The following is a 12787-nucleotide window of genomic DNA, read 5'->3' on the forward strand; positions in this document are numbered from 1 at the left end:
TGTGTGCTGTGTGCATTTGATGGTTGTTGCATAGTGTTTATTGTTTGTTTAGCAGCCTGATGGCCTGGGGATAGAAGCTTCTTCTGAGTCTTTCTGTGCTCGCCTTAAGACTCCGGTATCGCTTGCCTGACCGCAGCAGTTCAAAGAGGCAGTTGTTCGGTGGCTCGAGTCCTTAATAATTCTCTTAGCCTTACCCCTGCACCGCTTGTTGTAAATGTTTCTGGAGGGTGGGAAGGCCCCCCTCCAATTGTGCGTTCGGCTGAACGTGTCACTCTTTGTAGTCTGCTACGGTCTTGTGCAGTGCTATTCACAGTGCTATGCGCGTGTGTGTTGTGTGTGTTTATTATTAGGCTACTATGGATCGTCATGTAACCCGCTCTTAATCAGTGAGCTATTCTGATCCATTTGCGTTTCCATTTTTCCTTTCCTTTGTTTGTGTTCAACCCTCTTGCCTCAAAACTAAACTCCGAGGGGGTAATTAATGATTCACAGTTTTGACAACGAGTAGTGTATTGTTGTCTCACATGGCTGTATTGTACCTGTAACAGCCCCCTATGGACCTTTTATAAATTGACGACATACTGATTCTAAACCAGCCCTTTGTATTCATGGTGCAGTGTTTTGTTAATACAGTTGCTTACAGGAAATAAACAGGGGCTAAATCTGTTCCCCTAGCAACGGAATAGCAACAGAATACTTCTGAAAAGGTCTAGATAGCTCGCTGCAGTGTTGTAAGCTATTTTTGGAAGTGGAGGGAGTGCACCTATTGTCTGACTGTAGTTAGAGTGTCAGTGCTGCCCACGCTTGGTTTATCATTTGAAAATAAAAAATGCCGGCCCCCCCCCCCCCCCCCCCCGCCCCCCCTCTCACATACACATCCATGATCTGCTCGTGCACATAGCTCATGGTCTATTACTGGGTATATTCCCTGGAGAAGGGCTACTACTAACCCAACCCCCTCCAATGTACAGTAAATGTCCTAACCCAGTAATACACGAGACCCTCTTCTTGGGCAAGTGAGGTTTCGTCGATAATCCAATGTACGGTTACCCCCACCCCGCCTACCCCAACCCCCACCCACCCACCCCACCTCGTACAGTTCCTCCCCCCCCCCCCCCCCCCCCCCCCCCCACCCCCCCACCGGCACCTACCCAACCCCCCCCCCCCCCCCCCCCCCCCCACCCCCCCCACCCCCCACCTCCTCCAATGTACAGTTTCTTCGTCAAATGTATATACTCTCTCTCTTTTTTTTTACTCTTTTTGTATCACAAACAGTACTGTATTTGTAAATCTGGTATGTCATAAATGTCTAGATGTAACAGTGTCTACTGTATGTCATGTATGAATGATGAATTGAAAACGGGGAACCCTGATGTAAACAAGACGAAAGTCTTTCTCTGGCCTGTGTGTGTATATTGCGCTGTACTGTATGTTCTGCAATCTGTTAATAAAAGTTTTCAATCAATCAATCAATCAATCAATCAATCAATCAATCAATCAATTCTCACAGTGGCTACAACAACAACAACAACCGTGCGCCGCGCATTCGGTCAACAACCCTCGCGTCCCGCAGCACGCCGTGTGGTGTGGGCGATGATGATGATGATGACGACACAACACGGACCATAACAGATCTACCGGGAGGCGTGTAGCCTTTTTTACAACGCGTCCGCGTTTACCGGGAGGGGAGCCCCCGTCTGTCTGTCTGTCTGTCTGTCTGTCTGTCAGCGTCAGCGGCAGGATCTGCAGAAACCTTCACTCAGGTGGCTTCCTCGGAGACCTGGCTATGCGTCGAGGACTCGAGGCGAAGACCTGAACAGCTTGCCTTCCTCATTAATAGGAATACATTGACCCAGTGCGCCTCCAATCAATCAGCTTGATTGATTGATTGATTCACTCGCACCAACTTGAGTCCGTCGATGCGGCTCTGAGGTCGGATTGACTGCTATGCTTCCGCGCCGCACTTTGTACTTGGACTTTATAATTATTAATTTCCCTTCTGGGATTTGGACTATACTGTACATTGGGGGAAATCCGTGTCAACCCAAGGACTGGTATTTGTTGTCAGACAGCATGTTGCCGGAGATAAACAACAATAAGGTGAGGGAGGTTTTGTTTGCTTATGGGCTTATTGTTTGTTTGGTTCGTCCAAGGAATGTTTGAATATACATAATGGTTTCATTCATAGCTTTATTTTACATATAGGCCTATTTAGTATTTAAGCTAAATGATCGATATCTCACTTTGAAATTACTTTCATAATTTAATAACGTTACAATTTAATTTAATAATACATTTAATCCCATCTGTTCATTTATAGAACAGAACATGACAGTTTACAGGTGGTGTTTTGATGTTAAAATAATCCATTGTTTGATGTTATCGGCAGTAAACAGAAAATACATTTTATGGTATCCATTCCCTTCCCACTTTATGCAACCAGGAGAGATAATTATCACAGCAAAAAAAACTAAACAACCAACGAGTTTTAAGCAAATAATGTGCTTGAAACAAGTAAAATAATCTGCCAGTGCAGTAAGCAATTTTAGATTGGCAAGGTTTCTTGAATTAAGTAAATATATATATATATATATATCTAGGGTTTCTTTTTGTATTTTCTGTTTACTGCAGAGTGGAGGGACTGAGAGATACCCATACTGACCAAACACTCGGAGAGTATTTAACACTTATTTTAACAGAAGATATCACTACAGCACCTTTAATCAACTCAAGAAAAACATTTAAATCATGTTCCAGAGTTTCCCTAAAGTTAAGTCTATTTTATATAATGGCGTAAATAATTATTTCCCCCTGTCCACATACTAAGTTGTGGTGAAAAAATATGATACATTACTATTTCTGACTATCTATTTATTTCAAGTGCTAATTGAGTTGACAGACTCTGTCTACTCTAGCCTATATCTATTTATTTCAAGTGTTAATTGCGTTGACAGACTTTATACATCTACTCTAGCCTATCTATTTATTTCAAGTGCTAATTGTGTTGACACTCTATAAGTCATCTATTCTGGTCTGTTTTTCTCACACATGGCCAGTCCACCAATATCAATTGAACCTCGCTCCCTTTTGGACCTTTGAATAATCATGTCTTCATTGGAATTCCCCCAAAAGGACACCGTTTATACAGGACTAGCCTTACACTGATGGCTTAAACTATCACACAAATTATAATTTGATTACTAGTAAAACCCTGTAAGTGTAGCCTACAATATCACATGTAAGGTAGATATTTGGGAACTGTATATATTCTAATGACAATGTAATACTGGCCATTGAAACTTATGGAGTTCTAGAATTCTGAGATATTATTCTTTAAAAAAGCATACACCTGAAAGGGTTAACTACCACAGCCTATTACTCAACTGGTTTTGGCCTGGTTGTGGTCCTCTATTACTCAACTGGTTTTGGCCTGGTGGTGGTCCTCTAAAAGCACTATTACTCAACTGGTTTTGGCCTGGTTGTGGTCCTCTAAAAGCACTATTACTCAACTGGTTTTGGCCTGGTTGTGGTCCTCTAAAAGCACTATTACTCAACTGGTTTTGGCCTGGTTGTGGTCCTCTAAAAGCACTATTACTCAACTGGTTTTGGCCTGGTTGTGGTCCTCTAAAAGCACTATTACTCAACTGGTTTTGGCCTGGTTGTGGTCCTCTAAAAGCACTATTACTCAACTGGTTTTGGCCTGGTTGTGGTCCTCTAAAAGCACTATTACTCAACTGGTTTTGGCCTGGTTGTGGTCCTCTAAAAGCACTATTACTCAACTGGTTTTGGCCTGGTTGTGGTCCTCTAAAAGCACTATTACTCAACTGGTTTTGGCCTGGTTGTGGTCCTCTAAAAGCACTATTACTCAACTGGTTTTGGCCTGGTTGTGGTCCTCTAAAGTCTAAAAGCACAATACTAGATGGTCACATTTGATATCGATATTCCACAACGTCTTTACTTAACTAAATTGTCTACTAATACAATGCGTCATGGTGCAGCATGATGATGATGAAAGCGTCTTTGAGCACCTGGAAAAGCGCTATATAAAATAGATGTATTATTATTATGATTAGGCATGTCAATTATTCTGCATGTGTGTACGAATATATAAGTTGGTAACTATGTGAGTTTTACAGCTTGTTGGTAATCAGACATTACTCTGGTTTTATTGGTTTACCGACCTGCTGACCAACTGGCCCTCAGAGACACAGATAAATCAAAGCTGAGATCTCATACCAGCTGGTAAGGTCCCAGCACCAGAAAGGCCCCCAATCCCACACACACACACACACACACACACACACACACACACACACACACACACACACACACACACACACACACACACACACAGTGATCACACACAGTGATCTTTACAATTTAAGTAGGGGATAGATCGTTGACATTGCTTGTGGCTCTCTCATCTTGTGCTGCCAAGCCTATAATGGTATCCTGCTGAATCTGTGCTGGTGAACTATGCTCATTACATAGTGTCATGCAATCCTTTTATACTAAGCAGCCGATGAAGGTCATCACTGTGAAATAAAAGATCAGTCAAATAAAGGCCTATTGAAAGAGCGTTCAATGCACCTTCATTGAGACGAGGCTCATAAAGAGCCCATGTCCTTATCTCCTGTCAATCAAGCGGCGTATGTCTGTGTTTTGCCAGAGATCATTCTTGACATCTATAGATGCATGTATGATAGGGGTGGGAATCACCAGTTTCATCATGATACGATACGATATCGATTCTTTGGACAACGATACGATATTTGCCGATATCACAAAGTCTCTCACGATACAATACGATACGATTAGATTCAGGTGCCTGCGATCGATATGAGATGATATCATATGCCCATTTAACACAATCAGTAACATTTAGATCAACAAAAAAAAGGTAATGAAAATATCATTTGACATTTGTATTTTTGAGCTCTTCCAGACATTTAAAGGAAAATCAATCTATTGTTTTTAATACAAATAGACCTCCTGTTCACTGTAAAGTGCCACGTTTTTATATATTGAGCTTTAAACTTTAAGCTCCATTTTTTGGAACTCAAAACTCACAACCTCCCTCTCCCAAACCGTTCCTACAACAATTTGTTGATGTTGCATGATCATGTATAGGCCTACATTTATTATGTATTATATTGTTTAAATAACATTTAAACATCAAACTCCTCTGACCTCATCTGGTCTTTCCAAAGACGCGCGCACACACACACACACACAGAAAGGGAGAATGCTATGCTGTAACATCTACACACACGGAGCTACTGCTGTTGTTCTTGGGCGGATATGAGACTCGCCACAGGATTTTCAAAATAAGAGTATCAATATGAATCGATCTTATTACATCGCATCGATCCGATTCGATTGTTGATAATTACATCGATGTATCGATCTGGATCGATGTATCGTCCCACCCCTAATGTATGATGCTACTGGATTTCCACTGACTCAGGGCTGATTAGGCAGGCTTACAACTGGCTATTCCAGGTCAAAGCTGGCGGCCAGCCTGCTACAGTGACCCACATCACCTGCCGACACTCACTCCTACAGGCCTGCTTCTTCAGAACTAGAATAAAGATAATATTGAATTGAAATCAAACCTTATTATCCCCAAGTGGGAATTGTGTTATTGTCACCAGCAATGGACTGCAATGGTTGAAGATAATGTACGAAGGCGATACAATATAGCCTAGATAATAAAATAAGTAGCCTATATAATATGCACTTCTACAATACCAATGTACATTTCAACACTGTTGTATTAGTGTTTTTGTTCCTTATGTTTTCATTGTGCTTTCTGAACTATAAAATGTTAGTTATTGTGTTGTGAAGAATAAAGCAATGTTCGTCGAAGAGCTGGTTCAGATGATATGATAATTATGATATTACAAACATCACAAAACAAACTGGTCAGACTACTGCTTGACCTTACTCCTAGAACCCACCTCACCCCTGCCCACTTTGACAACCTAGGATGGCTTAGAGTAGACGACAGAGTACAGCAACTTGCAATGGGCCTGGTCTACAAGATACACTACACGACCAAGGTACCCATGTTTGTACATGTCAAAATACTTCCCAAAGGTCAGTGAATACCACGACCACAACACCAGAGGGAGCTCCACAAATCATGTTAAACCCAGATTCGGCTCAAACAAGGGACTAAACATGTTTCGCCCTACCCACAGCTGTAAAGGAATGTGAATCACTACCCACTTTCAAAACCACTCTCAAAGAGCACCTACGGGAGACTGCAATTCGAAACTGGCCCCTGTAAATGTCCTAACCCAACCCCCTCCTATGTACAGTAAATGTCCTAACCCAATAATACACAAGACCCTCTTCTTGGGACCAAGTAAGGTTTCGTCGATAATCCAATGTACAGTTACCCCCCCCCACCCCACCCTGCCTACCCAACCCCCTCCAATGTACAGTTTCCCACCCCCCCTCCACCCCACCTACCCAACCTCATCCAATGTACAGTTTCTTTGTCAAATGTATATACTGTATTTTTAGACTCTTTTTGTATCACAAACTACTGTATTTGTATATCTGGTATGTCATAAATGTATAGATGTAGCAGTACTGTCTATCTGTATGTCATGTATGTCATATATGTTATGATTAATTGAAAATGGGGGACCCTGATGTAAACGAGACGAAAGTCTTTCTCTGCATCCCCCTAACAATTGTGTGTATTGAGCCGTACTGTATTGTACCCATTCTGCAATCTGTTAATAACGTTTTCAATCAATCAATCAAATTGACTTTCATCAAACAACCCTAATGTTACCTAAACAAAGGTTAGAATATTTGTGATGATGATGGTGGCAGGCTGTGATGTGCGTTCAGTAGTAATATTTGTGACAGGGTTCAGTAGTAATATTTGTGACGGGGTTCAGTAGTAATATTTGTGACGGGGTTCAGTAGTAATATTTGTGACGGGGTTCAGTAGTAATATTTGTGACGGGGTTCAGTAGTAATATTTGTGACGGGGTTCAGTAGTAATATTTGTGACGGGGTTCAGTAGTAATATTTGTGACAGGGTTCAGTAGTAATATTTGTGACAGGGTTCAGTAGTAATATTTGTGACGGGGCTCAGTAGTAATATTTGTGACGGGGTTCAGTAGTAATATTTGTGACGGGGTTCAGTAGTAATATTTGTGACGGGGTTCAGTAGTAATATTTGTGACGGGGTTCAGTAGTAATATTTGTGACAGGGTTCAGTAGTAATATTTGTGACAGGGTTCAGTAGTAATATTTGTGACGGGGTTCAGTAGTAATATTTGTGACGGGGTTCAGTAGTAATATTTGTGACAGGGTTCAGTAGTAATATTTGTGACGGGGTTCAGTAGTAATATTTGTGACCGGGTTCAGTAGTAATATTTGTGACGGGGTTCAGTAGTAATATTTGTGACGAGGTTCAGTAGTAATATTTGTGACGGGGTTCAGTAGTAATATTTGTGACCGGGTTCAGATAAGCGGTAACCCCGCTGATCTTCCCAGAGGCCGTGTGTTTCTAAGGGGGCCCACCGCTGCAGAGGCCCACCAGCAAGAAGAAAAACACAAGCAACGTCACTATTATTTAACTGCAGTTATTTGATGTTCATCCGTATTTGATCGCAAAAAGACTCCCAAGTTAGACTTTGGTGATCAAAAAGACTCTTAGATCAGACATTGAAGATACTGTAGTTATGCCGTCACACTGAATAACAGGAACACTGATGCATTTACCGTTAGCTACTCCTAGGTTACAACCTTGCATCTTCAAAGAGTCCCTTTTCCAGGAATGAAGAATTCATGTTGAATTACAGAATGGGTTTTAAAGGTAGAATCTATAATGTCGTCAAACAGCGACCTTGAGGCAAAAGAGCCCTGCGTGGTATTGCACTTTTCTGTTCTTTTACATACTGTATTTTGTTTTGGTCTGACGTGTGGGTTGGACTTTAGTTATTATACTGTGAATTTCTTCCTGCTTTGCCTAGAGGCCACAGTTTGATGACATTACAGATTCAACCTTTATCTGGGTTTCCTCTGACCTAGGGTCATGAAAGTTTAAGCAGAATATGACAAAACACCAAAATGTTATTTGGTTTTGACCAGTATGAGGTTACCACACAATTAGCTTATCCTTATAGATCCCAATTATTCTGTGAATATGCATTGGCAGCCTCCTTTTCTAATTTCTATCAAATCAATTTCATTCCTCCCACAGTCATCGCGACCGGAGGCCTTCCCCCACCCTCGCAGACACCAGAGTGAGGCCACCCGTCTAGGATCCAATCAACCCTACTCACAGGTCCGTTCTTAGCCTATAGGAAGATACGTTCTTCACTATTGTAGGTGAATGGACCCGTCTGATGGAGCCTATTGCTGTAGACTAGTAAACAAAATGAATATAGGTAGACATTTTATTAATCCTGACTGATAATTATATTTAGTTTCAAATAGTTGAACTACATCAGGTGCACTTGTTCTAACTTTCCTTGGCACTCATCATGGACCCATCAGCCACAAGCTAACAAACTATATAAATGAAGCACTCCTTCTTTTTAAGTATTCAGATTGTATTCTACTCTATATAATAGAAGTCATTGCGTTGTGCTGTTATACCTAAGTCGACCAGAGACTATTAGACCATGCGTCTAGACGAGACGATTAGACCATACGTCTACCAGAGACTATTGGACCATATATAGAAGAGAGAGACTATTATACCATATGTCTATCAGAGACTATTAGACCATATATGTATAGAAGAGACTATTATACCATATGTCTATCAGAGACTATTAGACCATATATGTATAGAAGAGACTATTATACCATATGTCTATCAGAGACTATTAGACCACAACTATTGGTCTTACTCCCAAACAAAAAAGCATCTCACTAGGGGAAATAATGGATTACATATACTGTACACATCCTCACAGAACATCAAGGTATTGTTGGCATCCATTCTAACTGTCAGTTAGAATGATTATTTCCTCTCCTAGAATTCAAAGAACAGCATAACCTGGCTCTTTCAAATTGCACCCAGTTATGTCATGTTATGTAAGGTATCGCAGATTGTGAAATCACAGGATGAAGGTGATATGGACAGCTTTCTTAAGCAGCTTGCCCACCAGGCAACTGTACACAGACACGTTATCATGTGTAATTCCTTTGTCCGTTGTGGCAGGTGCCTCAGACGACTATATTTAGCCGTATCTCTATACGTCATAGCCAAGTTGGCAGATCTTGCAGAAGCTCTTGCACGTGATATTAAATATCAGAGCTATCTATAAACACTGGCATGCTCTTTCTTCCCCCAGCGTGTTGTGTGTGTGTATATAGGTTGGATTTGAATCTTCATTTCAGAAACTGAGCTGAAATTGAAATGAAATAACCCCCTAAAAAGCCATATCATTTGATTTTACTCATTAGATTACAATTATCTTAGAACTGTCTGTTTCGACACCGATACATCTCATTAGAATGTCTCATTGTGACCAGTGAACTTGGTGTGGGACTCTCCTGTCGTTACCCAGGGCCAAAGCCTTTGCGAAGGCAGCCAGCGACACATGTAAAGCGGGCTCCCGGAGCATGCGGGATGGCAGTCAGAGTTCCATCAGCTCCCCCATAGACGCTGCGCTGACGGGCTCTGTCAGGGCCCAGCCTCAGGGCTTTTGTCCTCGTTTCACTGTCACCCCGATCGGTAATTCCAGCCTCTAACCTTGGGGTGGGGTGGGGGATGGGGGAGGCGGGTGTCCTGGTCACCTGACCCTGGATGTTCAGAATGGATTTGAAGGGATGTATCTGTACTATATACACTCCAGTACTGATCTTGGGTCAGTTGAAACTACAGTTTGGTAACTGCGCTACTAAAAGGTGGCCTCTGCACATGGAGCTCTGACACAGAGAGAGCATTCATTAGACTCAGTTTGTAAAAACCAATGTTTTGACAGTATTGCAGTGTATGTCACATTATCTAGCCATCTCCGAACCCTCCGTTAACCCAGTGGCGTCATTACAGTAATAGCCAAGGTATGGCAATTAGGGGGGGGGGGGGGGGGGGGATTTTTTTTTTGTCAAATCAGTTGCGCAATAGTCACTTTTGGTGAGTTGTTTCTATACAATTCACTTATATGACATTTAGGTATGACACAGGACTACACAAGCATTTTTAGTATAGAAATGTGTCAACAGACTAAAGCAGGGAACCACAATATTTTGCATACGAATTATGCAGAATGTAATATCATAACTGTCTATTATTTTTCTTGCAATTTAGCCAATGTTCCTTAGGTACGGTTTTGAGGTGTGTGTTCAACAGAATGTAGTATCAAAAACACGTTCACAAAAAGTATGGGTTACTGAATGCTGAACTGCACTGTTATAATCACTAAGCCATTGTAAGACCGTACCTGTGTCCCTGTATCACTTGTCTCTGCTGCCCTTTGATTAAAAAACGTCTCTATGTCCATTTTCCTTTTTTTTTTGGCATATTTGAGTTAGTAGTAAAAGTCACCTAGTAAAAGTGAGATAATTGACAATATCAAAACAAGCTAGGGCTGTACCGAATAGTTTGAAGCTTCGTTCATAATGTTGACATTCGAATTCTAAATCAACATAAAAAAAAATTGTAATTATACAAAATATATATATATATTTTATTTTTAATTTGCCAAGGTATGGCGAGTGCCATACCTTGCCATACCAAAATGACGCCCCTGCGTTAACCCTCTGTTACACTACTCCACTCTATGTTTGCATTGTATTGTTGTATTCAATTAGTGTATTGTATTGAAATTCCACATGCTTTATTACCAGCATTGTCAGTCTGACACAGAGAAATGGAAAACGCCACCAGTTTTGGTACTGTGCCAATGTCTTCATTATTTTCTCTGAATATTGTCTCTGTCTTCGGTTTTGTCCATCATGCAACGGCATCTATTGTCTGTCTATCAATGTCCTCATCTGCCTCATCTCCCTCCACAAGGAGCTTCTCTTTCTCGTGTAGGAGTGTAAAGCTGTGGGGCCATGAACATGTCCCTCTATCTCTCTCTGTCTCCATATCTCTCTCTCTCTCTCCCTCTCTGTCTCTGTCTCCATCTCTCTCTGTCTCTCTCTCTCTCTCTGTCTCTCTCTCTCTCTGTCTCCATCTTTTCCTCTCTCTTTGACTCTTGAGTTTTCTTTTTCTTTAGATTTTCTTTTTCTTTTGGAGCCATTTGACTCATGCGCACCCCTTTACTTTTGTACAAAAAGGGATGCTAAATCTCAATTAAATTATATTTCAATTCAATTCAAAGGGACTTTATTAACATGGGAAACGCACGTTTACATTGATAAAGCGAACATCAGAACAATCCAAACGATCAAAGCAATCAAAGAAAACAAGACAATCAAACTGTGTAAAAAAACAATGTACAATTAAAATAAATATAAAATATAGGCCTACTAGAATAAAGAAATGTGTGAACAGAGCTGTGTCACATTGCAACTTTGTAATCAAATATACTATCTAGAAAATGTAAAGACTAACTCAAAAAATAAACGAGAGAATTGTGTTAATGATTTAAAATAAAGATACATATATGTGTACATGTAAGTAAGGATAAGTAGGTATTTAAAAAGTTGTATGTAAAGGTATTATGCTCTGTTTCTAGTTAGGTCTATGTGCAGAGATCAGATCTCTCTCTCTCTCTCTCTCTCTCTCTCTCTCTCTCTCTCTCTCTCTCTCTCTCTCTCTCCTGTCTGATAAAAGTGGGTGGGGGCCTGAGCAGGCCAGTCCAGGGCTGCCCACTGTCAGGTCAACTCACAACTTTGGCCATTGAGCCTTTTCTGTGTTTGTTGAGGAAGAGGTTGAAGGGTGTGTGTTCACCTGAGTTGGGCATTGACAGGCCAATATGTCTCTCTGCCTACGCGGATGACTTGACCATCTTTGTCAGGGATGGAGAGGAGGTAAGAGCCATAGAGAATAGCCTCGAGGTGTATGCGAGAGCAGCTTCAGCAAGGGTGAACTGGGGTAAGAGTGAGGCACTGCAGTGTGGGGCATGGAGGGGCCTGACATTACCGCAGTTACCAGGGGAGCTACAGTGGGGTGAGAATGGCCTCAAGCTTTTAGGGGTATATCTGGGTTCAGAGGGGTGGGTCAGCAAAAACTGGGAGGGGGCGTAGCACAAACAATGGTGGCTAGGTTGTCGAGGTGGAAGTGGCTGCTATCGCAGATATCCTACAGAGGGAGGGTGCTCATAGTCAACAACCTGGTGGCTTCATCCCTGTGGCATCGGCTGGCTGTTCTCAACCCCCCCAGAGGCTTCCTGGCAGACATCCAGAGGAAGCTGGTGGATTTCTTTCTGGTCCGGACATCACTGGCTGAGGGCCGCAGTCCTTTATTTGCCGGTTCAAGGAGGACAAGGCCTTATTGACTTAGAGAGCAGGATGAATGCTTTCAGGCTCCAGGCAGCACATAAGCTACAATACAGTACGGGAATATGCTGGAGGGGGCCAGCATACAGCACTGCTGCGGAAGGCTGGTGGTTTAGGGCTGGACCTGCAGTTGTTCCTGATGGAGCTGGAGGAGTTGAACACTGCGGGGGTCTCGGATTTCTACCTGTCGGTGCTGAGGGCTTGGTGGCTGCTGAGAAAGACACGAGTGGAGGATGTGGCACAAGGACCATGGGCATGGGAGGAGCCTCTCTTCTATAACACTTTGTTCCCCCTGGGGTCGGTGCGTTCTGCCACCCTGAGACAGTGGCTCATGAGAGGGGTGTTATGTACCAGGAGC

At 42.1% G+C, this 12787-nt stretch overlaps 1 protein-coding gene across 1 annotated transcript in view; it reads left to right on the forward strand.

Moving 5' to 3' along the window:
• Positions 1–2073: 2073 nt before the first annotated feature.
• dyrk4 (dual-specificity tyrosine-(Y)-phosphorylation regulated kinase 4) overlaps positions 2074–12787 on the forward strand; it is a gene marked incomplete at both ends in the record, with an annotated part of 38074 nt that continues 27360 nt past the window's right edge. The window contains 2 exons of the mRNA XM_084315554.1: positions 2074–2100; positions 8231–8314. Coding sequence (XP_084171680.1) covers positions 2074–2100; positions 8231–8314 — 111 coding nt within the window. The remainder of the gene's footprint in view (positions 2101–8230; positions 8315–12787) is intronic.

This window comes from Notolepis coatsorum (genome assembly GCF_963971535.1).
Source record: "Notolepis coatsorum genome assembly, chromosome: 6".
NCBI lineage: Eukaryota > Metazoa > Chordata > Actinopteri > Aulopiformes > Paralepididae > Notolepis > Notolepis coatsorum.